A 24,125-nucleotide genomic window follows, 5' to 3' on the forward strand; every position below is an offset into this window, starting at 1 on the left:
AGAAATGAGATTTGGACCTCTCAGGGATTTGGCTCCACGTTGCTCAGGGAGCAGAAGTGGTGCTGGAGGTCTCAGCGCCTTAACCATGGCCACACCAGCAGTCAGCACGGCGCAGGGCTGCAGGCAGCGCTTCCTCAGCTTGGTGTCCACAGCTCTGGGGCACACACGGTGCCTCCTTCCCTTCCCAGCCTGTAACCAGGTGATCCTGCACCGAGTTCCCAGCACACATTGTGCAGCTGCAACCTTGAGCCGGTGCCCTCGGCATCAGGAGCGCCGGAGAAGCCCAGCAGCTGCTCCCACGCTCGCCGGATGGCGGGGAGGAATCCTGACACAGCCATCATAAAACCTCGCCTGCCATTGATCTTATCCAGCAAGGCAGGACGGGGGTAACTATAACTCACGTGTAATCACCAGATATGACACGACAGGTTATGCCAGAGCTCTGCCAAGAAAGATCACAGCGACGATTATGAAGTTAATTCCTGACACCACCACGCGCGCACCGTACGTCTCCTGCATGCAATAGCCATAGCTCTTGTTTAAACAAGGGGCCGTGCCAGGATGTCTGATCGATTGTACAACAGCAGGGCTCGGGGAGTGCTGCTAAGCTTGTGGAAATGGGCCAAGAGGCAGCACAACATCACCTGGGGGAGCTGGTGGGAGCCACGCACCTCCTGCTCCCCGGCGCAGCGGGTAGGAGTCAGGGACAGCTCCAGGGCCAGCTGTGGGGCTGCTGTGGCTGCTTTGGGGCATCCCAAAGGTCATAGGGCACCCACACCTCTCCACTTTCATTTCTCAGTGAATGCTCTGAGTTTCTGCCCCCGCCACCCCAGGGGGGAGAGGCTGGTGTGGTTATATCGGGAGGCAAATGGCGAGCTCCGTGGTGGTTTCGTTCAGCCCAAAAAAATCCTGATGGAGCTGTTTGTGGACACTGGGCTTTGTGGAGGCTTTGTACCGGGCTGCACAGAGCACGGAGAACAGCCCAGGAGCATTAACTCTTCTGTGAGCTCGGGAGGCATTTAAGAGACAGCAGCGTTGAACAACGCCATGATTGCAGGCACCCATTTAGCGCGTAATGCCATTAGGTTCCTCGCATAATGCCACGAACAGAACGCCAGAGATCCAAGGCAAACGGACATTAAATGACACACAACAAGCAATTTCCAGCGGTGTCACCAGCCTCTGCTGCCTGCAGCGCTCTGCTCCTCTGAGATGCAAATGAGAGCTGCTGTGCAAGGGGAAGCAGCTACGAGCAATCAGGCAGGGGCTGGAGCAGGCTCTGGCAATAACCAGCACAGAGCTTCTGGTTTCAGCCACCACCAAAATTCCCCAGCAACGGGGGCAAAAAGCCCTGTGCTTCCCCTTAGGGACACACCAAAGGTCTCGGTGCAGTCATGCCAGGTCTGTGCGGTTGACTTCTCGGATTCCCCAGGGCCTGGCAGCTGGGTTCTTGTGCAAAGGGTCGAGGCTGGACCCTGAGTTCAGCAGCACGAGGGGTTTTGGCCGAGCTGAGCACCATGCACAGCACCCAGGCAGAGGGAGCGGGGAGCACGGAGGGAACCGGGTGGCCGTGACTTGCAAGCAGCAGGAACAGCCTGACCACACCAGGCTGCAGGCTCAGAGCTGCTCCCAGCACAAAGACCCAGAGCAGGCGATGGGGGCTCAGCAAACGAATATCAAACAGGGCAGAAAGAGGAGGTATTGCTCAGGAGGAAGCATAACAAGGCCGAAGCCCAGCGTGGAGCAGCCTTCAGATGAAATGGAGATGAGCTGGGAACCAATTGCTCCCTCTTGAGGGAATTCCTGGCTCGGGAGGAGCGTGGGGCAAAAGTGCCCTCCCAGCACCTGCCCTTGAAGCCCCAACATAAAAAGCACCCAAGGTGGGGACAAGCCCCTTGCCCCATACACCCAGCCCCGCGCCACGCAGCCCCTTCACAAGTCGCAGCCCTTGGTGCCACATGGCGATGCAGGAATCTCAGCTCCCAGTTAAAAATAACACCCGTTTCCAGCCCTCAGAGGTGCAGAGAAATGTGACCTCTAAAAATCCAGAAACTGAAAGGCAAAGCAAATGAGTCCCAAATTTGTCTACGCTATAAACGTCAATTTCTCTTTGAAAGAAATGAATGTTTTTGATGAATGTTTTCTTGAATGCCTGCTTTTGGCAGTGCTGCCATCTGTGAAAAATCTATGCCACGCTTGCTATTAAGATTTCATTCCCGAGAAGAGTTGGGAGCTGTTTTAATAAACGGTTAAAAAACTGTCACGGGTCCAAGGGGCAGCAGCTCGTTCACCGCCAGTGGCTCCCGCCACCCGGAGCACCTCTGACTGATGAGCCTGGGGCTGCCAGCCCCCAGCCACCTCCCCCTGCAGCCCTCTAACAAGCAACGTTTTCAGAAGCACTTTAGCCGTGTTGGGCACTTAGGAACCTAATCCCTATCAACTCTGAATGAGATTTATATCCCTGAATGGCCAGCTTACTTGTGAGAGAGGTCCCTGGGTCGTGTAGAGCCTTTCAGAGATTTCACCCGACATCCCCAAGTCATTTATTAGCTTTTTAATGCTGTTCCTCGACAAAAAGCACAAACGCGCCCCAGCCAGCCGAGGGGGTGCAACAGCAGCACCAGGGCTACCAAAAGCCTTGCGGAGGGGCTGAGGCCACATCCAGGGGCTGGAGAGATGCGGATCCCCCGCTCCCAGGCTGGGAAGGAAGCAAATCCCAAATTTTAAGGCTGCCAAACACTCAGTGCACGGACCATGGTTTCCTGCACATCCATCGCAGCCCAAACTGCAAGGTCGAGCGATCCGAGGAGCCCACCTTCAGCACCCAGCACCGCGGCTCACGAAATGGAGTCCCGAAATGGCTGGTGGCTTTGGAGATCTGGTGCGTGACTAAATCGAGAGGAACAATAAGATCTTTTTCCAGATTCGGCAAACATCAGTATAATAAAAAAAATTAATTATATGCTTGAACACATGCACCAGAGCAATGCCCTGTATTTTCTCCTAATTGTTCTCCAAGCCTCGCAGAGCCACATTTAAATAAAAATGAAGCAGTTATTTAAACCACAATTAAAGATGGAGCAATTTATTTTTAAACTAGGAATATCGTCAGCGGAGCAGGAGCAGGCACAAGGGCCACGGCCAGGCCGGCAGGAGCAGACAGGCAGGGCTGGAGCAGCTCTCAGCACCCACGCGTGTCCAAATGCAGGTGTAGGAAAGAGAACGGTGGTCGTGAGCCCATGGAAAGGGTTCACCCTGATTTGGGCAGCTGGGACCCGCTCCTCCTTCCACCTGGAGCCCAGGTCTCCCGAAGCACCCCAGGGCCAGGCACAGGCACAGCACCAGGCTCCATCTCTGCTCCCTTCCTTCCACCCCCACAGCCCCAGAGCCTCTCCCCACGACAGAAGCTGCCCCCAGCACCCCCAGGAGCAGCAGCCCGCCCTGCCCCGCACCAGGAGGGCGCATCCTTCCCAGGGGGATGCTGCGGCGCTGCTGGAAGGGGGCTGGGGCGGGAGGAAGGGAAGCAACCACAACAAAAACCCACCCTCTCTTTTCATAAGACAGCAGAATTTATCAGCCTGCAGCCCTTCACATCTGTCTCCTCATACAAAATGAAAGAGGCTTTGAAAAACAGAGGAGATGAAATAAAGCCGTCTGTGTGAGGAAGCTGGCATCTCTGCCACTGTCACTGTCACCATGGTAGGAATAATGACCGCGATTGTTTCTGCATCTGCGTACGCGCGCGGGTGCGCATGGAGGGGGGAGGAAAAAGCACACCCACAGCCCCAGCACCGCTGCTCCCCGGGGACACCGACCCTGCTCCTGTACCCAAAAGTGGCTGTGGCCTTGTCATTAGGTGGCAACTAAAGGGAGGTATAAAGGGAAAGAGACTGAGGCAGAACACGGCAGCAAACAGCTGGAGGAGCAAAACCTCTCCCTCTAAGCCACTCTCAGAGCTGGCTTGGGCGTTTCGGGGAGGTTTCAGCGGTTCCAACCTAAGTGCTTCCCACAGCTTGATCCTGAGGGGATCCAGCACCTTGCAGAGATCCCAACCCATGGTCTGCAGCTCTCCTCCAGGAGCAGTGTCTGGCATGCACAGAAGCGTTGCCACTCAGAAAATGCCCCCTGAAGGACAGGGGGCTGCAGCCCCTGTGATCCCCAGGGCCCTGTGCCCTGCTGAGCACTGCAGGGGTGAGGCGGGCACACCACAGCCCCACAGCTCACTCCTGGGACCACGAGCTCTCCTCAGGGCTGGCTCCCAGCCAAGCAGCACCTCTCCAGGACCAGCAGCACACAGCCCAGGGGTCTCAGGCTCCCCCAGCCCAGCCCAGCTCGGTGCCAGCACCAGAAATTCACCCTGGACACCAGCACAGGGCTGCTCCAAAGGACAATGCTCCTTGTTCCAGCTTCTTGGCAATTTTCCGCAAGATGACAACTTGAAATTCAGTGCATAACTGGAAGAAAACCTGTACCAGCGTGCAGAGCCACCCTGGGACTCGGCAGAGTCCACACCGCGTATCCTGCTGTCACCAGCAGCCCGTGCTCCTCCATGCATCTCCTCCTCCCTCTGTTCCCTCCACTTCAGTGCAATTTCTTTCACATAAATCATCTCGTCCTCGTGCCAGACTCATTGCGGGAGGTTTGTGCCCAGCAGGTAGCAGGGCTGCAGCCTCCAGCAAGGTGCCGCACTCAGGTGCTCCTCTGCGAGGCAGCGAGCGAAGCCCCCTGCAGGTGCTCCCCCCACTGCTCCCCGGGGCTGTGCTGGGCACTGGGGGGCTGCGAGGGCTCCTTCAGCATCTCTATACCACGGGGACCCAGCAGGGCCTCCCCCAGCTGGAAACCTGCCCTGACCCTCAGGCCAGCAGCAGAATCGGGGCAGGTGTGCCAGTGGCACAGCGGTGAGGTGTCAGGCAGAGATTTGCAGCCCACCTGCCTCGTGCTGCTCCAAGCCCTCAGCCATCCAGCCCATCCTGCACGCACCATTTCTCCGTTCCCTCCGGCACCACGGCTCCTCGGGATGGCGGAAGATTTACGCTCACAGGTAGGCAGAGAGACGGCAGCTCCCAGCCCGGACGCCCCTCTGTATTTCACGCCTTGGAGCTTGTCAAGCCGCCTTTGGCTCGTGCTCCGTCATCCCGCAGGCCTTGGAGCAGAGGCAAGGACATCACGTGGGGCTGGGACGCCAGGAGCTAGATCAACTGCACCTTCCCTCCGCAGGCGACCGTCTGCATCCTTTCTTCCCTGCCCTGCACAGAAAGCAGTCAAGGACTCGCTTGCTCTGATCTCAGATGAAGCAGCCCTTGCGCAGCTCCAACAGCACGGCAAAAGCTGCCACCAGCTCTCCTGCAGGACGGCCCCAGCTCAGGCACTTCTTGGTTGCAACATCAGCGTTTGAGCTGTGCTGCACGCGAGATGAGGTAGCCAAAGCTGCTCTGCCAACTCAGGATTCAGCTGGAGGAAACAGCCTGGGCTGAACCCCACCAGGTGCAGCCCTGCTGCGCTCCCGTCCCGAGCGCTTTGCTGCGCAGGACTCCAGGGATCCCAGGGCATCACCTGGCCAAAAGGCTGCGATCCCAAACCTCAGCCACCTCCTGCAGCTGTGCCGTGCAGGGACACAGCAGCAGGGCAGACGGTGGCCGTGGCCACACGGGTGCAGGCAGAGCCCCGCCAAGCCCAGCGCATCTGGAGGCGATGGGGTGCTCGTCCCTCACTCTCCACATGCATTTTATTTACTTGTTTTAGTCCCTTTTCTCTCTCTTTTTTTTTTTTTTTTGGTGCGTGTGTGCATGTGTGTGAGATCGTCTACAACGTGACTCTGCATTATCAGGGCTATAATGAGTCCTTGTTAAAATGGATTTGATGGAATAATTATATTCCAGAAAAAAACCTGCAGGAAAGCTCTCTCCCCTCTTAAAGGGCAGGATCATCAAACGTTCGCACCACATTATTTGCAGTCACACCTTCTGCTGCATCTGCTCCTTTTAAAATCTCTAACTCCAATCTGATCTGAATATATAAATCTGAATTATCACAGCAAAAGGAGATGTGCTCACACCTTTTTTTATCTGTTGCCATGGCGATTAGATAAAATTCACGCCAAGTCTCTGGGGAAGGATGAAATGATTTCAGACAGAATCTCACCCCACTTGGTGAGAATAACGCCTGGAGCTACTTCCCTCTGTAACAGGTCTGGGCACATGTCGCAGCCAGCGAGGGGGCGAGGGGCGGGGGGACGCCAGGACACCTCCGGAGATCTCGGGACCGACAGGAGAAAAGGTCCCGCAGCACCCCCAGCCAGAGCAGGGCCGGACACTGCTCCTCTGAATCACATCAGGATGCTCCATGGTGCAGGGAGAAGCTGGGAACTGCAGCTAAAAGGCCAGCTCCTCGCCGGGCCTTTGCCCAGTGGTCTTAGCTCAGGTCTCAGTGCTGTCCATGAGCACTGCCCCTGCCTGCTGCAGGCTCAGGGCTGTGCCACGAGCGATGGCAAAGCCACAGAGTGGCCATGTCCTGGACCACTGGGAGCTGCTCGCTGTGAGCCAGCTGGGCTTATCCTGCACTCAGCAACACCGAATCAAAGTGCTGACAGCCGGTACCTGTCCTCAACATCTCCTCCCCTGCCCCTAACAAATACCAATGCACAGACAAGGGCTGCTGGCACCTCGCCGTGTTTGCTCGGTCCCAGCTTCCAGCTTTTCTCCAGTGACACGGGATGGATGTCCCCAGCACAAGGCCATTGATGGAAGGACAATGCTCAATTATCCAGGTCCGGGCTGGCCTCCTGGATCAGCTGCTGTGCCCCCAGCACGCAGCACACGTCTGCTGGCGAGGCAGCACCAACAGCCCCCGTCCCAGCTCCAGACCACTGCCCCCATAAATACAGCGGGGTTTTAATTGTTTTAATTGCCCGTAGCCTCACGTTGCACCTCTGCACTCATTGTGCTTCGAGACAGATTCAAGTGGAGTTTGTGTTTCTAGTATTTCAGAGAATGGGTGGCAGATGTTGCCAGGTACAGCAGAGAAGAACATCCACCTTTGGGGTAGCTGGCTGTATTTAACCATGAGAATTCTGTCACACTTCTCCCCATCACCAAACAGCCGCTGGGATGAGCTCAACAACTCCAGTCAGACACTGCCGCAGGCAGCACGGCCAGGTCTCCTTAAACTGAGCTCGTATCTGAGCCACCACCAACAGACCAGCCTCAACAGATACTTTCTGAATTCCTAACAGGCCGTCATTCAGACAAGAACATTCACAAAAACAATTAAAACTTCACAAAACTGTGATTTTTTTTTCCCAGTTCCATCCTTCTGGCAAGCTTCGTGTTTCAGCTTTCAGAGAGGGCTTTGTGGCTCTCCAAAAACTAACGCAGCACGTCCAAGTACCCACAGCCCTCAAGCAGCAGCTATTAAGAAAAGCAGCACCCCAAAGCAGTCTGTACCCTGAGAGGGGTTGCACTGAGATATGTTTCCAGCACAACGTGTCAAGTACATGACTCCAAAGCATCCAAGAGCAGCTCAGCAATGGGTTCATGGGTGCAGTAACGGTCACTGCCTCCAATAATCGCTGTTCCTGTGCTGCCTTGAGCCCCAGGCCACCAATTCCCAGGCAAGACGGAGAAAAATGCCATCAGCTTTCATCCATGGCTCTGAGGACGTATCCAGGCCAGAGCCCAGCACCCCCCAGCCATCATCTGTGCCCAGCAGCCTTCTTCAGCACAGCCCGGGCAGACAACACGTTTATGCCAGTAAAGGCAAACCAGGGTGTAAATTCATCTCCGACCCCACTGGGGGATGGGTTGGGTGTAACTGCACACGGGTGCTCCCTGGGTTACAAATGAAGTTTCCAAAAAGCCAGCTACAGCTCCAGTGAGCACACGTCGGGGATAGCAGGGAGCTCATTGCTGGCAGTTCCTCAGAGATGCGCTCTTTGTAGCACCACACATTTCCTACCCTCATCACCACCTTTGTGAGCCCCCGCTGGATGCACACCCTGGTGGTGCCCACCTGTGTCGGGTCCATGTTAGCATTACCACCACGTGCCCAGCCCTGCAGAGCCCACAGCTGACAAAATCCAGCTAAATTCCTGCACTACCTGGAGAGAGGACAACTCAGTGCCAGGAATCCCCATTTCTGTGTCACCACAATGAGCACGGTGACCCTGTGGCACCCTCGCTCAAAAACGCGACACATTTTCAACAAACCAAACCACGCACGTGCTCCTGGACTTGGCATCACCCAGCCTGGAGATGTGGCTTTAAAAAAAGCCGTACGCCACGCTGAGTTCCTGCAGAGGCTCGTGGCAGCAGCTCCCCCCTGCCTCCCCACAGAGCAGGAGAGGGACGCGGGCAGCATGCTGCTCAGCGGCATCCTCCCCGGCCTCCTCCCACCCCTCTCCCCCAAGTAGACATCAAGATTCATCAATAGCAACAGAGTTTGAAATCACAGCCTCGGCGTGAAGTGCAATCTCGTACACAGCCCCCAAATCTGTAAGCGCTGCTGCTTTATTCTGAATAAGCACTAGCCCACGTTAAATGCCAGAATCCTGTGAGTGGTGCTGCACGTGTGCTACCAGGCTGAGAACGAGAGGCAAGATTGATTTGGATGTGAGCACCAGCAAAGCAAATGGGTTTTTGAAAACCCTGTAATTTCTCTGCAACCCTTGACTTCACTAAACACACATTTTTAGACTACGGCACAGTTAGGTAGGCATTAAACAAAAATGAGCTGCACTAATGATGATTTACGTGCAGGATAACCTTCTATAAAGAATTTATCTTTGATTTCAGGGTAAGTTTCAGTGTTGCCAAGTTAACCAAATAACGCGAGTCCCCACCAAAACCCCCCACTGCAGCAGTGCGATACAGACACGAGGCATTTTTCTGCAATTGTTTTAAGATCTCTCCTAAAATAGACCCAGTAGGTGCTCCTGGAAAAAAAAAAATAAAAAATAAAAGACTTGTCAGGAACTTAAATGAAGGGAAGCCAGGCACAGGCACCCTCTGAAAGCAGAGCACTGCTGCGCCAAGAGCAGCGCTCAGGGAGCAGCTCACAGCCCACACCAGCCCCAGGCAGACCCCGAAAATTCCCCCACCCATCACCCATGGGGAGAGGGAAGCTTTCAGCCCAGTACCCCCATAAAACACAGGAAACCCATCACAAAGCTCCTGAAACACGTGGCGAGACGGGGTTGCACCTGCAGTGCCACAGGAAGCGCGCCCTCCCTTTCACAGGGTTTTTTCCCCCATTTCTGGGCTATAAAATGTTGTTTCGGTCAGGGAGAGGAATCAGGACACTACAGAAAGCAAGCACCTAGGGTGAAAATAGTCATTGCAATGAAAGTTTTCTGCCACAGAGCGCACTGGATGGAGGATTCATTACTGAGCCTGCTAGGACCATGCACGCCCTGACGCACCAAGGGTTAGCAGGAAGGAGCAGAGTCCTCTGCAGAGACTAGAGGAAAGTTTCACAAAAAGCACCGGCTGGCATGCACTGATATTAGGGGAAAAGAAACCCAGTTTGAAGTAGAGCTTGGCTTCACTTCTGAAAGAGCTGCAGTACCTCCACAGACCTTTTGTTTCCGGAGGATGACTGGGGGAGCACTACGCAGTGCCATCGGTACCACGCGTGGTGTTAGCGCACCTCTGGCACGAGGGGGCTGGCAGTGCTCAGCACTCCTCGCCAGGAGCAGCAGGAGCCCCCCCCTTGCCTTACACACCAAGAAGTAGGACAGAATCAAAGGCTCACCGGAGGTCAGGAGGAGAGCATGTTTTTGGTAACAGCAAAGCCAGTTTTAGCTCTAGCGATAGCAAGAAAAAAAAATAAGCTTCAGGCAGATACTATATTTGTAATCCAACAGCAAAACATGTTTGCTTGTGTTGACTCTGCACTGTAACACGATTTATATGTTCTGTCTTTAGGGTAATTATTGCTTTAGAATGTTAAAATTGTTCCACTCTAATTAAATCATCATATTAAAAAATCCACCGCAAACGCGAACTTGGGAACAAGTCTGGTTAAGATCATGCAAGCGCACGGGTGCCCGGGTGACGAGCGCGCTGCTCTTCAGACGGAGCGCAGACACCACACTGCTCCCACGTGCCAGGAATGCACTGCAGCACCAGGGGCTGCAAGGTGAGAAGAAAATTCAGGGCAGAGCTCTTAGGATGTGGATCCATCCCCGGAGCACGATGCCAGCACGGCACCAGGCTCACCCGGGGCTCGGTCCGCAACGAGGGGTCTCGGCTGCGGGGTCCGCACCACCCGCGCCTGCCAGCTGCTTGGGGACAGGGACACGGTGCCAAGCAAAGCCCCGAGTTTTGTGCCTTCTGCTCCTGAAAGCAGAGCTGCAGCACAGCAGAGCCTGCAGAGCTATTACCAGCACTCAGCCCAGGCGGTGGTTCGAGCAGATGACGTGCTGCAAGGTGTCTGCGCGCTCCAGCCCCTGGAACCACCACTCGTCCTCCCGAGAGGTGCTGGAGGAGACAAGGGCTGAGCAGCCCTGGCCAAGCACTACTTGTTTTGTTACAAAAGCAGATAAGAACCCACCAGAAGCTACAAGCACCTGGCATGCAAACGGCCCACCCAGCTCCACCACACAGCGCAAGTTCCTTGGGGTGGCCGTTGGAGTCCCTGGGGCTTTCAGCACCCTCAGGAGCGCCCAAAGCAGCAGGGCAGTGCCAGGAACCTCCGAGCAAGCCCTGCCAGAGCCAGTAGGGCACTGAAACCCCACCTCACACCCCATGTTAGGGCAAAAGCAGCTGTTCCCCGGGGCCGTGCTGAGGATGTGGCCGAGCCTGCACCCTGCCAGCGCCTCCCGTGCCTCTTCTGCACAGCGGCCAGCCTCAGGGCAACCCCCCCCCAAAAAGGCTTGTAAATGGGCCTCAGAGACCACCCAGGGGTTTCTCACCTAGTAAAACGAAGCGGGCATTTCTGTGATACCACAAAACACCCTGAAATGCCAGAAAGGTTTGTGTTCAGGAAGGCTGTTTGCTAAACCAGAATCTCCCTTCCCGGGCCAAAGGCTGTTGCAGGCACGGAGCAGCTGCCCGTCAACACACGAGCATCCTTCCCAACCCCTGCCTGGGGAAGACCGTGCTCCGGAGGCGAGGAGTCTCATGCAATATTTCATCCCGAGACTGTCAGAAGTGGGTCAGTGCTGGGGAGGAGGGGCACCATAAACCCAGCTCCTGACCACGGCGAGGGAGCTGGCTCAGCGCCCCAGCTCTGCCGCCCGGCACAGGCTCAGTGCCAGCACCAGGACGGGCACAGTGGGTGTCAGAGAGGTGTCCTTGCTGCCCCGGCTGTCAGCTCAGCACCACTCCGGGTGTCACCTCACAGCTGGTGCTGCACAGACCCCACAGAGCCCCGCAGCAGGAGGAGAGGGCAGCGCTGAGCCAGCAGGTCAGCTGCACCCTGAGGGACGCCACCAGCGAGAGCCACCGCAGCCCCCAGGAAGCTCGTCCCCCTCCAGGTGAAGCACTTTGCTCCTTAAGCTCCTTAGGAAACATCCCTGCAAGGCGGATTAAAGCAAATCCCCTCCCCTGCATGGTCAGCGGCTGGCACCAGGCTGTCCCCCCAGCTGCCACCCTCCCGGTGCCCCCCAGTGCCAGCCCCTGGGCGCGTCCCCGCTGCGTGGCCAGCGTGGCAATGCCCAGCCCCAGAGGAGCATCGGGACTTACTGACCTATGAGCAAATATCAAGCACTGAGCACTCACTCTGGGCAAAATCCTTTAATTCTTTCTGGATCCCCTGGGGCAAGCAGCATCGATTGCTTTGCTATAGCTTACACACGCTGCGCAGGGCAGCCAGCGCTGCCATCAATACAGCCAGGGAGGGAGCCAAGAGGTCACCCCGGTACATGGGGACACTGCTGGCTCCACGCAGTGCTCAGCACCTGCCCGTGGCCCCGTGCTGCTCCCCAGCCTGTGACAAGCCCGGCAGGCCCCAGCGTACCAGCAGAGGCACAGCACACCCATGTGCCCTGCTCCTTTCCCCTCCTGCTTGGCCACACCAAGGCACCAGCTCGTGTCCAACCCAGGGGATCTGCTGGGCCCAGACTCTGCTTTTAGGGGCTCTCTGCTCTCACCAGGACTCAGGGTGTGCAGTGCCTGCCAAAAATCTCAGGGAACTACCCAAGGGTGGCAGCTCCCTGCAAAGACACAGGTGCTGCTGTCCCCACCATGGCCCCAACCCAAAACCACAACAGCAGCATTGGTGCTGGGTGGGACACATCCAGCCTGGGTGGCCAAGGTGCTTCCCGTGCCAACACAGAGGCACACGCTGCCTTTAGCAGAGTGCCTCTTCCCATGGCTGAAGCTGGTGTGAAAACACACAAGGAAGGCTGGGATATTGACTTGTGTGCCACTGATGGCTGTGGGTCAGCACAGGGACAGCACGGGCAGGAGCTGATGCCCCAGCCCCAGGTGCCACACAGCCATGGGGGGGACACCAGGACAGGACACACGCTGCCACACTTACACCAGGCACCTGCAAGCACGGCGATGCTCAGAGCACAGCCGCAGCACCAGGGACCCCAAAGGCAGCACCACCAGGCTTCTCCAGTCCGAAGCCACAACATATCCATTGACAAAACCTTGGCTTTGGCAGCACAGACGACAAACCACAAAAACATTCTCCACGATGCTCAGCCCGGCACGGCAGAGCAGGTCCGATTCTCCGAGAGCACCGGGCGTTCTCCCAGCAGCGCCTCTCTTACCTGGGATGATAGAAACGGTGTCTTTCTCCCAGGACACAACACTAACGTATTCCTGCACTGAAGAGGGGATGAGGCACTTGAAAACAGCCACGTTTCCACGCATCGACCTTTGGTCCTCCACCCGGACGGTGTACGGCTCCCTGAAAACTGCGGAGAAGAGCAGATGGTTGGTGGCGTGGTGGTGCTGGAAGCGAGCACGCTTCCTTTCGCTTTAATCCCACATCTCCCAAACAAACAAACCCACCCAGCCATAAACTGCTTCCATCCACAACACTTGGCCCACACAGAAGCAGGGGCAGAGGCAGCACGAGGTAACTCTGCTGCTCACCTCCCCATCCCCGAGGGGTGCTCTGAGCCTTGTCCTTGTCACAGGGTGCCCGCGAGCTGCCCCCGGAGCTGCCCCGTCCCTCAGGGTGATGCGCGCCCCAGTAGCAGGGTGCTCCCTGGTGCCAAGCCCTCCTGCAGCTCTCATTAGGGCAGCTGGGTCTGCCCCAGCCTTATCAGCACAAACGAGACACCGCTGTGCCCAGGAACCATCACCGAGCCCAGAAAAAACAGGCACCAGGAACTCCAGGGATGCAAATGCAGGAGTGCAGGTGCCTCCACCTGGGGACAGTAACTGTGCCCTGTAGGGGACAGCCATTTCCTTCATTTAATGACACCCCACGGCCAGAACAAAAGCAGCAGACAAATCTCTTCAGAAAAAAAAAATCTCCAAAGGTCACAAAAATAAGACATTTATCCCAAGTGGAAAGCACCCCTTGGCGATGCACCCTACTCCACCAGGCAGGCAGTGAGGGGTGCTGGCATTTCCACCCCCATCTCCCTGGGGTGCTGGGTGACTCCTCCTGCTGGTGCCACACGCCAGGTGACAGCCATAAAGGAATCAATGGCCAGCTGCAGGGGATGCCCCACGTGTGCCACCCCCCAGCTCCCCTGCTATGCACTGGGTGCCCCGGCAGTAAGCTGGGGCTGCAGGGGAGAAGCCCCCACAAAGGGACACCAGCACCGAAGCAGCTTAGGTAGCAAAAGCCTCCTTAATCACATGGAGCCGAGGCTTATTCACGGGCTTTAAAGGCCAGCAGGGAGCACGAGGACCATCCAGCCCGGCTGCTGCCCCGTGCGCCCAGCCCCTCGGCTGCCCCCAGCAGCCCCAGCCCCAGCTCCGTGCGGAGCCAGCTCCAGTTTCCCCTGCTGCTGCCGAGCCTCCTGCTCCCAAAGGGTGAATTAAAGCCCCCACTGGCACACTGAAAGCTTCCCACTGGCTAGAGAGATTTACTCCACGCACTCACTACCAGGTTTCCCAAAGCTTTCAGACTTCTCCAATTCCCCGTGTTTTTAATTGGGGTTTATTTGCTTTCTTTATACAGCTTTAATTGGCTTTACTTGCACGGCCATCACAAAGCAGGGGAGAGCAACAGGGACACGAGCCTGGGTGGATGCAGAAGCAGGGGGACGTTTCGCAGCCATTTCCAACCAGGATAAAGCCAAAGCACCAGGAACCACCGCAGCCAGGAGCCGTCCTGGTGGCCCCAGCGCCCCGCACGTGGCCCCGCTGGGAAGTGCCTACTAATTGCGCCTGCTAATTGCACCTGCTAATGGGGCACAGACGGCCAGGCTGCAGGCTGAAGGCCTGCTCACAGGGGGGCATTAAGGCAGGGCTCAGCCCTGCCACCACCCTGCTGTGATCCCAAAAAGCCCTCAGCATGTGGAAGGGCAGCGGAGGCTGAGCGCAGGGGGGCAGGCGAGGAGCAGGGGCAAAATGTGTCCCCTGCAGCACCCCCAGAGCATCCTCTCGTGTGAGCCCTGCACAACCACACCCTCCCTTTCACTCCCTGCCAGGCAAGTTTGCCAAAACTCCCCACTTTTAGCAAATCCTCAGAAGCACAAGCTGCAGCCAGGCCGTGCTCACCCCACACCATGCTTCACCCCATGCTGCCAGCCCCATGAGACACCCCCCCCCATGGTCCCCAGGGATCGAGGGACCCCCACAAAGCCCCGGCACGATTTGGGCAGCAGCTCCCTGCTGCACGTCCCCATTTGTTGCACCCTCCCCGTTTGCTGTCCCTCCTCCACTCCGCGGTGGTTTATAGGTAACCTGGTAATGTTGGTAAATAATTCACCCCGGGGAGGGGGGTTAATACCAATTTACTCGGCAGTACAAGGTATTAAAATAAAAAACCCTGTAGTCACTTCTGTCATGTTCCCTCTGCTAGCCCCACTTTTAATAGGTTACATAATGAAGCCATTCCTGGGCTATTAGCCCTCCTCAGCCTGGTCAATAATTTACTATAATAGCTTCTGGAAGCAGCTCTTTGCCATATTCCTCCTTTTTTCTTTGCTTAATAGGCCTTGGCATGCTCGGGCTGGATGCTGCAGTGGGAGCAGGCAGGTCTGAGGGGGGCAGGGGGGGCTCTGGGCTCCAAGCAGATGTGGCCCGGGTCCTCCCCTCGTGCACACCCCGTGTGTGGCTGCAGTGTGCCAGAGCTGATTCACGGGGGGTGACCTCTCCTGCAGCAAGGATGCAGCAGCACCACGGCCCCAGGTGCTTGCTGGGGGCACCCAAACCCTTCACCGTGGCCCTGCTCTTTGCTCCACAGCCGACAGAGGCAGAATTTGCCTTTAGGTGGGCAGGATGCCGCTTGGCACACACATCTCAGGGCTGTCCCACACAGAGCCCCTTCTGCTCCCATCCGCACAGCACCGATCACTCCCTTTGCAGCAGCAAGCACAGCCCTGGCTCAGCAATCCCCCAGGAGATAAACTAGCACCTCATCAACCCCCCCAACCCCCCCAGCCCCTACCTGCTTTAACACGGATGTTTGGGCTCCTGATTTTGCCAGCCGAGTTCTCCGCGGTGCAGAAGTAGTCGTTGTCGTGGATGAAGCTGTTGAAGGCTGATGGCGAGAAGGGGTAGAGCTGCAAAGTCCCATTGGCATGGACGTGCCGGATGTGGGGCACATCGTAGATGTCGTCGCCTGTGGCCAGGTACCACCGAAGGACGGCGCTGGGTGACCCCGCGGCCGGGCAGGGGATCACCACCCCCACTGTGCTGGAGAAGGTGACCTGCTGGAGGGAGTCGTTCACAAAGTAGAGGCTGGTTCCAACATCTTCAGCGAGAGCTGCGGGGGAAGCAGAGGCCGTGGGTTATTACAGATAACTCTCCCCACCGGGGCAGCTGCCCCGAGCCCAGCCCCGACGCACGGCAGAGCAGGAGGAGGCAGCGCAGCGACATCGGTGCACGAGCTGGAAGCATAAAGGCCACCTTCACAGGCCAGCGCTCTTGCTGGCAGCACGGATCATGGACCACGAGTGCCTAAGCAGGGCGGCTAGGGGCTGTGCACGCATGGGGGGGTTCCAGGATCCCCCAACTCGGTGGGGAGAAGGCACAGCGTGAGGAACCTCCACGCATGGGTGCCCCTAGATGTGCAGCCCCATCTGGGGCTGTGCACGCACCGCTGGCCCTGAGCACACTTCCACATCGTGCCTCAGCACCCACAGGGCTGGGGACACCCAGGGGCACCTGCATCCTGCAGGCAGCTCTGCAGGGAAGCCACCAGGATGTTGGTGAGCCCCAGCTGAACCTCTCCCAAGCAGGGCAGGAAGATTTGCTGCCAGCCCACCGCTCCAAGAGAGGAGCAGGAAAACTGCCTTCGGCCTTGCTGTCCTCTCCTGGGGTCAGAGCAGGGAGCACAACCCCAGCCCGAACTTTCTGCCCTGCCATCCGAGGGGAGCTCACGGCCCCCCAGAAGCTTCCCAGGGCACTCGTCTGGCTGCAGGGAAGCGGGGAGGAGACCTCTGCGCCCAGCTCCTCCTGCCTCCCCTTCCCAGTCCAGGACCACGAGCACAGCCAGCGAAGCCTCCTATAAATACGGATGAGGCAGCCCCCAGTCACTTTGCTCGTTTTTTTTCTTTTTTTAGCCACACTTTTCCGCGTGGGCGGCAGGACACGGATATAGAAAGCGGCCCTCGGCGGGTGTATTAATAGCTCTGGCTGAGAGCACCGCTCGTGGTGCCGCAGAGCCAACACGCAAATAACACCACGCTGCTGGCTCCCAACGAGCCACCGGGGACCCTCCCTGACCTCGATTCCTCAACTTGGGGAGGAGGGAACAGGAGCAGGGGGGAGAAGGGAAGCATCTCCTTGTATGAACATCCTCCAGGCAGCACCTCCGGGGCAGCGCAGCTGCCGGACAAGGAGAGACTCTGGAGGTGCCGTTGGCCACAGCACCAAGCCCGCATCCATGGAAAAGAGTTTTCTTTTCCTCAGGCGGGATCTGAGAGCACACCCCTCTCTTGTTGTGTCCCCTGCGTGCTCAGGACCATTCTCCACCAGGTTATGGGCACCACAGCCCCTTGGCCCTTCCTGCACAGAGCCCCCGTCGTGCCACCAGCAGGATGTCCGCGTGCCTTTCAGCACCATTAAACCATTGTGAGAGCCTCCTCATCTTGCTCTCCGGGTACTCAGCACCAACCATCACCCATCCTGCACCCCACACCTCCAGCTGGGTCCTGGGGTCCCTCTTGGAGCAGCGATGGGAGAGCAGCCACCCCCCGACGGGGAAATCTCCTCTTTCCAGCCCCCCTGGGGGGGCTTGGTGGTAGGAGGGGGAAAAGAGTGGAAAAGTACCTCCTAAACAGAAATTCAGCTTAGCCATGAAGCTTTTTCAGGTCAAAGGGGGAAAGGGATTTTTAATAGAAAATGGAAGTTATGGGATTGGCAATAGTTATGTGACAGACGCAGAGAGTTAAATCCAGATAATCTCCTTTACCATTTAGCATTGAGCACCATCCTAATTCCATGTTTCATAAAACTGTCTCCAAATCACCGAGAGATTAAATATTTAGAAATAGCCCCGCAATATTTTTAAACCAGAAATCACTGCTCACATCTGGTCAGATGTGCTGACCCTAACCTAAATATCGAGGGCATTAATTCACACGAGCCCGAGCAGAGGCGGCGACAGAGGAAGGGCTCCACATGCGCTGGTTTCTGCTGGGGGAGCTGCAGGCACCCGGCACCCAACACCCCAGCCCAGGCTGCTGGGGAGGCAGAGCTGCACAAAGCCCACCACGCGGCCGGACACTGCCTGCCTTGCTCTGAACGGCAGGTATTTGAAGTTATCAAAGCGCAATCTTCTTAAATTGTACTAAATTGCAACCTAGAGGTATTGAAATATTAATATCTCTTTCTGAGCTGGGAGAAGCAAGTCATTTTGCTATCATCCCTCAGGAATATTTACCAGTCTCGATGGCTGGACTTGCCAAACTCCAGAACCCGCAGACGCACGGCGGCTCGGCGCTCTGCAGAGCCGTGCGCTGCTCCGGAGGCACTCATTTACTCTAACGAGTGGCTAAGGCAGAGCGGCCATAAATTGACCCCGGGGTTTGTCAGCAAGTCACGTACCTCAGAAGAGGCAGCTGAGATGTAGGTGTGAGCCCTGCCTGAGAGGCAGCACAGAAATGCCACCCCAGATAAAAGCCCAGCCACACAACCCTTCCTCACCCCCAAACCTCACAGCTCCTTTTGTCACTAAGTGGATTTAGGACTCCTCAGACAACAACGGGCTGCACATGAGTGCAATTAGAGATGTTTCTCCTGGAGTAGGAGGCTTCTCCTGCCCTCGATGCACACCTGTGTTAGCATTCAGGACCCCTCAGCTGTCCCCAGACCCGAGAGGCTGTGAAGAACTGCAGGCTAATCACCACCCTGCCACTCGTTTATTATCCTCATTAAGGGTGGTTGACACCTGCCAAGCTCAAGGGGAAGGTGAACTGAAGCCTGGCACACACAGCAGGGTGGGAATTGGAGGTAGGTGGCAAATCGTAGCCTTTCCTCCCAGCTGGAGGAAATTGGGCAGCAATTCCATCCTGCGCTGCCTGCACACCTGTAGTGCTGGGGCAGCCTTTGGCCTTCCCTGGAACGAGCTGCCACCAAGCCCTCACCTTCAGGGGGCTTTGATAACCTTTCTGCTAACGAAGGGAGTGACCTTGGATCTGATGGAGCAAGAAGTGACACCTTGGGGCACCACGGAAGGGCCAGGGAGAGGAGCAGCGGGGCGAGGGGACGGGCACACGGCCGGTGCCCTTCAAGCTCTCCAACACCCCGCAGAGCCCAGGCACACCCCCAGCAGCAGCACAGCTCTCCCACACGGGGGTCACCCCATGCCAGCACCTTTCCAGCCCCAAGGGATGAAGCCAGGACCCCAGCCATGCAGCCTCCCCATGGACCCCTGCCGGGGGTGGGAGCGGTGCCCCCAAAATGCCCAGCACAGCCTGGGGGGCTCAGCAGGAGCCCAGCACCCCATGGGCAGTGACCCAAGCACCTTGCCCAGCCCTGGCACTCCAGCCCCCGAGCAAATCCCACCCGGGGACAGCCTTGGAGCTCGCAGCCACCTCCTGTGTGGGGGGAGACGGAGCGAGGAGAGCCTCCGGTCCTCCGCAGGGAAGGGCTGGGAGTGCTGCCGCCTGCTCCTTAATGCATCTGCATGGAAATGAAGGCCTGAACCACCTCCAGCTATTACAGCAGCACCCAGGCAGAGGCTGTAACCCTTGCGTGGAAAAGCAGCACTCCCCACTGATTTGCTTGGCCCCAGGAACGTGGTGCTGGGGTCACCTCCTGCTTCAGCTGCCCGCAAGCACCGGTGCCACCACCCCATCCCCGCGGGGCCGGACGCATCCCCAGCTCTGCACCAGCTCCCTTCAGCTTCCCTCAGCTCCTCCAGGAGGTGGGGAACAACCAGGGACCGCAGGCAGCAGCCTCATCCATGCTGAATACAGAGTCCAGGTCCCAAGGGGACAGCAGGGACGTGGCCCAGGTGGGTGCCAGCTCGGTGCCAGCAGGAGGCCGGGCAGGCACACCGGGCAGGACGTGCTCCTCCAGAGCCACCAGCCCAGGGCTCCAGCAAACCACAGCTTGCATGCTCGCCCTAAAAAGCACAGACAAGGATTTTTGCCCCGTGGGCAACAGGACAGGGAGAGATGTGGGGAACGGGTCAGTAAAACCAAGCGGTGAAAGGGAGCTCGCACGCCTCATCCCTTCCCCTTTAAGTTGTGCTTGCTCCCTTCTCTCCCACGGAAACGAAACCCAACAGCCTTTCCAAGAGGCAGCTGCTGCTAGCAAAAGTCAGGAAATGGATTTCCAAAATATTTGGTACAGCTCTGCTAGCAGGTGATGATGGCAATATGCAGATCGTATGCCTTCAGGTTTATTCCTAAAGAATCCCCGAGCAGGGGAAGGGTAACTCAGGGAATTATACCACAAAAACACGTAGCTGGCTATAATTTAGATTTCAAAGACAAGAAACATTCTGGACCCGAACCAGCCACTGCAAACGCTTCCCATTACAGCACGCTTTGTAGCTGCTGCGACATCCAAACACCTTCCTCCCTCATGCCCTCCTAGGAAGTCGCACTCATTAGCAGTCTGCTTATTTGGGTGTGAGATGACTTCATATCATCCACGGCACAGCTCAAAACTCACATGCTGCCATGTCAGAAGGATTCCTGCCACAGAGACACGCTTCCACTTTTATTCTTGCTCTCGCTTCGTCAGCTGCTCCAAACGAGGACAGCGCGCTCCTCGTCCCTCCACCTCGGACCATATGGGCAGGACCGCGGGCGCTGCAGCACAACGCGCCCCGCGCCGTGGCTGCCCAGCCCTAAGCCTGCAGCTCCCAGCCAGCCTCCGTCTCCGGCAAGGGCTGCTCGGTAGCACATCCCTGGCACTCGCAACCCGAGCGAGGCAGTCTCTATTCCTCCGGAGAGCAAACGCACCAAGAAATATAGGGTTGCCTATTTCGGTTTTCTCATCCAAAAGCGGGAGCAGCCCTAAACCTACGCCGGGTGCAGGTAAGGGCTCCGGGCAAGTTGCCATCGTGGCTCCTTGTGCTGGGAAATGTTGGCTATCCGCGGGCTAAACGCACGCCGGGCATGGCGAGGAGCTCAGTGCTGCAGCCTTCTCCTCCGTGCATTTAATGAGGTTTCCATGTTTCATTTCAGAGAAACGAGCGCTGTGCCACGCTGGGGGGCCGAGATGGGGAGAGATTAAAAAATGCAAGCTGCATAGTTCACTGCACCCAATACAGGAACATAATGTAAATATCATGCCAATATAAATCAGCAGGCAGAGAGACCCAGCAAGAACATGCAGGGAGATGCTTTCCCAGCTCAAAGCCTCTCAGTTTTGACCACTGTGCTCTTCATCACACTGCTCGCCACTCGCATCCCCTCCTCCTCGGTGCGGCTGCTCACACTCACGCCACCAGACCTTCTTTCTGCTCAACTCCCTGCTCGTTTGCTTGCCAAGCACCTATTTTTTTTTTTTTATCTTTTATGAGCAAGGGAGAAATAAGCAGATAGAGCTCATTCAGAGATTTCTAAACTTCAGTGGTCCCCTGGATCAAATGTTTATTTGCTTTTAGTTTCTACTCGAGCTCTTGTTCTACAGCAGGAACATATTAAAAGGTTGTGCTTCGATGCCCAGAAATATTAAGTATCTGAAAGGTTTATCGTGCATTAAGCAATTCATTTTTTTTATCCTATTATTATAATGAAACTTCCATTGTATTGCTGTCCTCTCTTTGGAACCATTTCACTTTAACACTTTCCATCACCAAGACGGCTCGATACTGAAGATACATTTTATTTCTCAAAAAAAAAAAAAAAAAAGAGAAAATGAGGCCACAAGGACTTGTGCTAATGGAGGCTTTTAATTTGCTCTTCTCAGAAGAGATAGCTCTGTGGGAAGAGAGCCTTTTTCCAAAGAAGCTGGGGCTCAAAACATGCAAAAGCAATAAACCTGGTGCAGCTCGTTATTATTTTGACTACCGGGGGTGGAGGTAGGGGAACTGTGGTGTCCTCGATGGCTATTTGTTTCCGGTTTTGATGCTGGTTGTTTTTTTTTTTTCCTTTTAGCACAGTAAAAATGCAAATGTAAGCAAAGCAGACGCTGGCACGTTCAGCTCAGCAGATCCTAAACAAAAGCGATTTTGGTTAAAGCTCCCAAATGCAGTTTTAGTCCAGCTCTAATAAAGCAGCTATTCCATAATTAATAATTGATGGAATAATTGATCATCACCATGCCACTGGACAGGATGCCCTATTAAACCTTGGTAAATATTTTTCATTGGATTAGCATTAAGATAGATGTGTAATTCAATAGACAGCAAGAGAAGTCTCATCTAAGGAGCCAGCTCGGTTCCCTTTTATTTCTCTTTCCTCATTGCCTAAAATTCCCCCTTTGCTGTTCTCAAATGTCAAAAAAGATAATTAGGGCAAATGTCATCTTACATCCTCTGAGCACACAATTTTCCAAAAGGTGGGCACTTTCATCGCTACGTCTGCGGATCGGGTGATGCACAAAGAGGTAATTTATTATAGGGACATAATTAAAAATTCCCACGGAATTGGAAACGGGCAATTCCTTTATGTAACATCGATTGATTGTTGTAACAAACGCCCTGTGATTTAACTATGCGTGTTACGTGCAGCTCCTTGGCTTTCTTTTTTAATTGCATCCATAGCAGAGACTTGGTTTAGAGTATTACCTCCATAGATTCGGGTAGCGTTCGCTCAATCTCCAACTTTAATTTAATCCCTAATCTTTAAGTGTGCATCTCCTCGTCACACTTGTTTCATGATTTTATTTTTTTTTCCCACCCGATCTGATTTATACCAAACCACCGGGCTGCACTTCACACAGCCCTCCTGGAGGAAAGGATGGGGTTTTTAAAGCATCGCTGGGTTTAGCCTGTCTTATGGGATTAGGATATCGCTCTAAGTAGTCCCGGAAAAGCGGGGACACCAGAACAAAGCTCTCCAAAGTACCGCCGCCAGCCCCGGCAGGTCCCGTCGGGGCAGCGGGCAGCCCGCCCCCCGGGGGGCTCCGGCACCGCTGGGGGCTCGGGCTCGGCTCCCAGAGCCCCTGGGACCCCCGGGGGGCGGGCGGCACCCCGAGCCCCCCGCCGGGACCCCCGGAGCGCTCCGCGGGGGGCGCCGCGCCCGTGGCCCCGGAGCCCCGTTGGGGCGCACGGAGGGGGTGCTGGGCACCGGGGGGGTGCAGGGCACCGGGGGGAGCCCGCCGCGTCCCCGCTGCCGGGCGCCACGTACCTTTCGGCAAAGAGTAGAGCAGGAAAAAAGTTACCAGCCACATGCCATAAAGAGCACCTATGGCCCCGGGGTGCGGCGCAATTGCGGACGGTGCGGTGCCCCCGGCGTGCCGCGCTCCCTGCCGCCGCGCTGCCAGCCAGGTTGAGATGCCCAGAGCCGAGCTCGCAGCCGCTCCTCCTCCTCCTCCTCCTCCTCTCCTCCTCCTCCTCCTCCTCCTCCCCCCCCCCTCTCCCGACGAGTGGCGTCGGGCGGGTGGGCCGGGCTGCGCGCACTGCCCGCCCCCGCGCCCCGCGCCCCGCCGCTCGCCCCCGGGCCCTCGTGCACGGGGGGTGTCCGCTCGCAGCCTTCCTCAGCCCCCCCCGGCTGCCGGGGGCGCGCACGGGGGTCGAGAGGAGGCGGCTGGGGCCGGGCACACTCCGGGAAGCCGAACCTGGAGCGCGCCAGGTACGCTCGCCATCCTCTGCAAACACGGACCTCACCCGTGCCAAGGAGGCTGCTCCCTCCTGGGAGCTGTGCCCCAGCCCCAGAGCTGCTCCTGCAGGCTGTGTGTGCCGTGCCGTGCCCAGGACAGCCGAGCTGTGCAGCACCACTCCAGCCGGGGCCTCCTGGAAACTTCTTCGCAGCCCCAGGACAGAAATGAGGTGACACCAGCCCTGCCTTGCTGCTCCTGCAGGGCCCAGCAGACCTCCTGGCACAAGCATCGCTCCACCCAGTGGGTAACAAACACCAGTCGATGCTTTACTTTAGGGTATGTTTATCTAAGGCTTAATTCGAGCCTAGGATCTCACTCCTCAAGTCTTGGTCACACCAAAACCAATTTGTCTGAACCATTAGAGCTCAGAATGCTTTTTCTTGAACTGATTATAGTGGTTTTGCTTTGCTTTCCAAAGCAACCTTTTCAACCATAATTTGTTGGAAAATAGAAAGAAAGACCGAAGCATTCTGATTTCAAATAGAAGAACGAGAGAAAAAACACTTTCTAAAAAAGTTTAAATTTAGTTGAAAACGTAACATCATCTCTCAGCAAAAACAGCTAGGAAAAGAAGTGACTCCTTGGCCATTTCCAACCTGCACCAGTTCACTGGAGTCCTTCCTTCCTGGGAGTCATTTGGAAGGGCCTCACCATGCCATGAAGGTGCCCCTTGCACTGCCATTTTGCACAGGAGGGACACAGGAGCCAGGAGGGCAGAGACTCCCACACACCCACCCCACCACCCCCTTCCCCTCCCCAAAGCCAGACTCTCCCCATCCTTGTTTTATTGATGGGCAGGATAAAGCCCACCCAGACCTCAGTGCC

General features: G+C 56.5%; 1 protein-coding gene across 3 annotated transcripts in view; it reads right to left on the reverse strand.

Annotated features, from left to right (window-relative positions):
* Positions 1-24,125, reverse strand: part of DSCAML1 (DS cell adhesion molecule like 1) — a 97,003-nt gene that overhangs the window by 70,706 nt on the left and 2,172 nt on the right. For 2 of the 3 annotated variants that reach the window (XM_072027715.1, XM_072027716.1), the window contains exons 2-3: positions 15,523-15,840; positions 12,719-12,865 (exon numbers count right to left, since the gene is read on the reverse strand). In XM_072027715.1, the coding sequence (XP_071883816.1) occupies positions 12,719-12,865; positions 15,523-15,840 (465 nt within the window). Of the gene's footprint in view, positions 1-12,718; positions 12,866-15,522; positions 15,841-22,828; positions 23,012-24,125 lie in introns of those variants that run through there. The other variant, XM_027444162.3, reaches the window with a different exon arrangement.

This window comes from Anas platyrhynchos, chromosome 25 (assembly GCF_047663525.1).
Source record: "Anas platyrhynchos isolate ZD024472 breed Pekin duck chromosome 25, IASCAAS_PekinDuck_T2T, whole genome shotgun sequence".
NCBI lineage: Eukaryota > Metazoa > Chordata > Aves > Anseriformes > Anatidae > Anas > Anas platyrhynchos.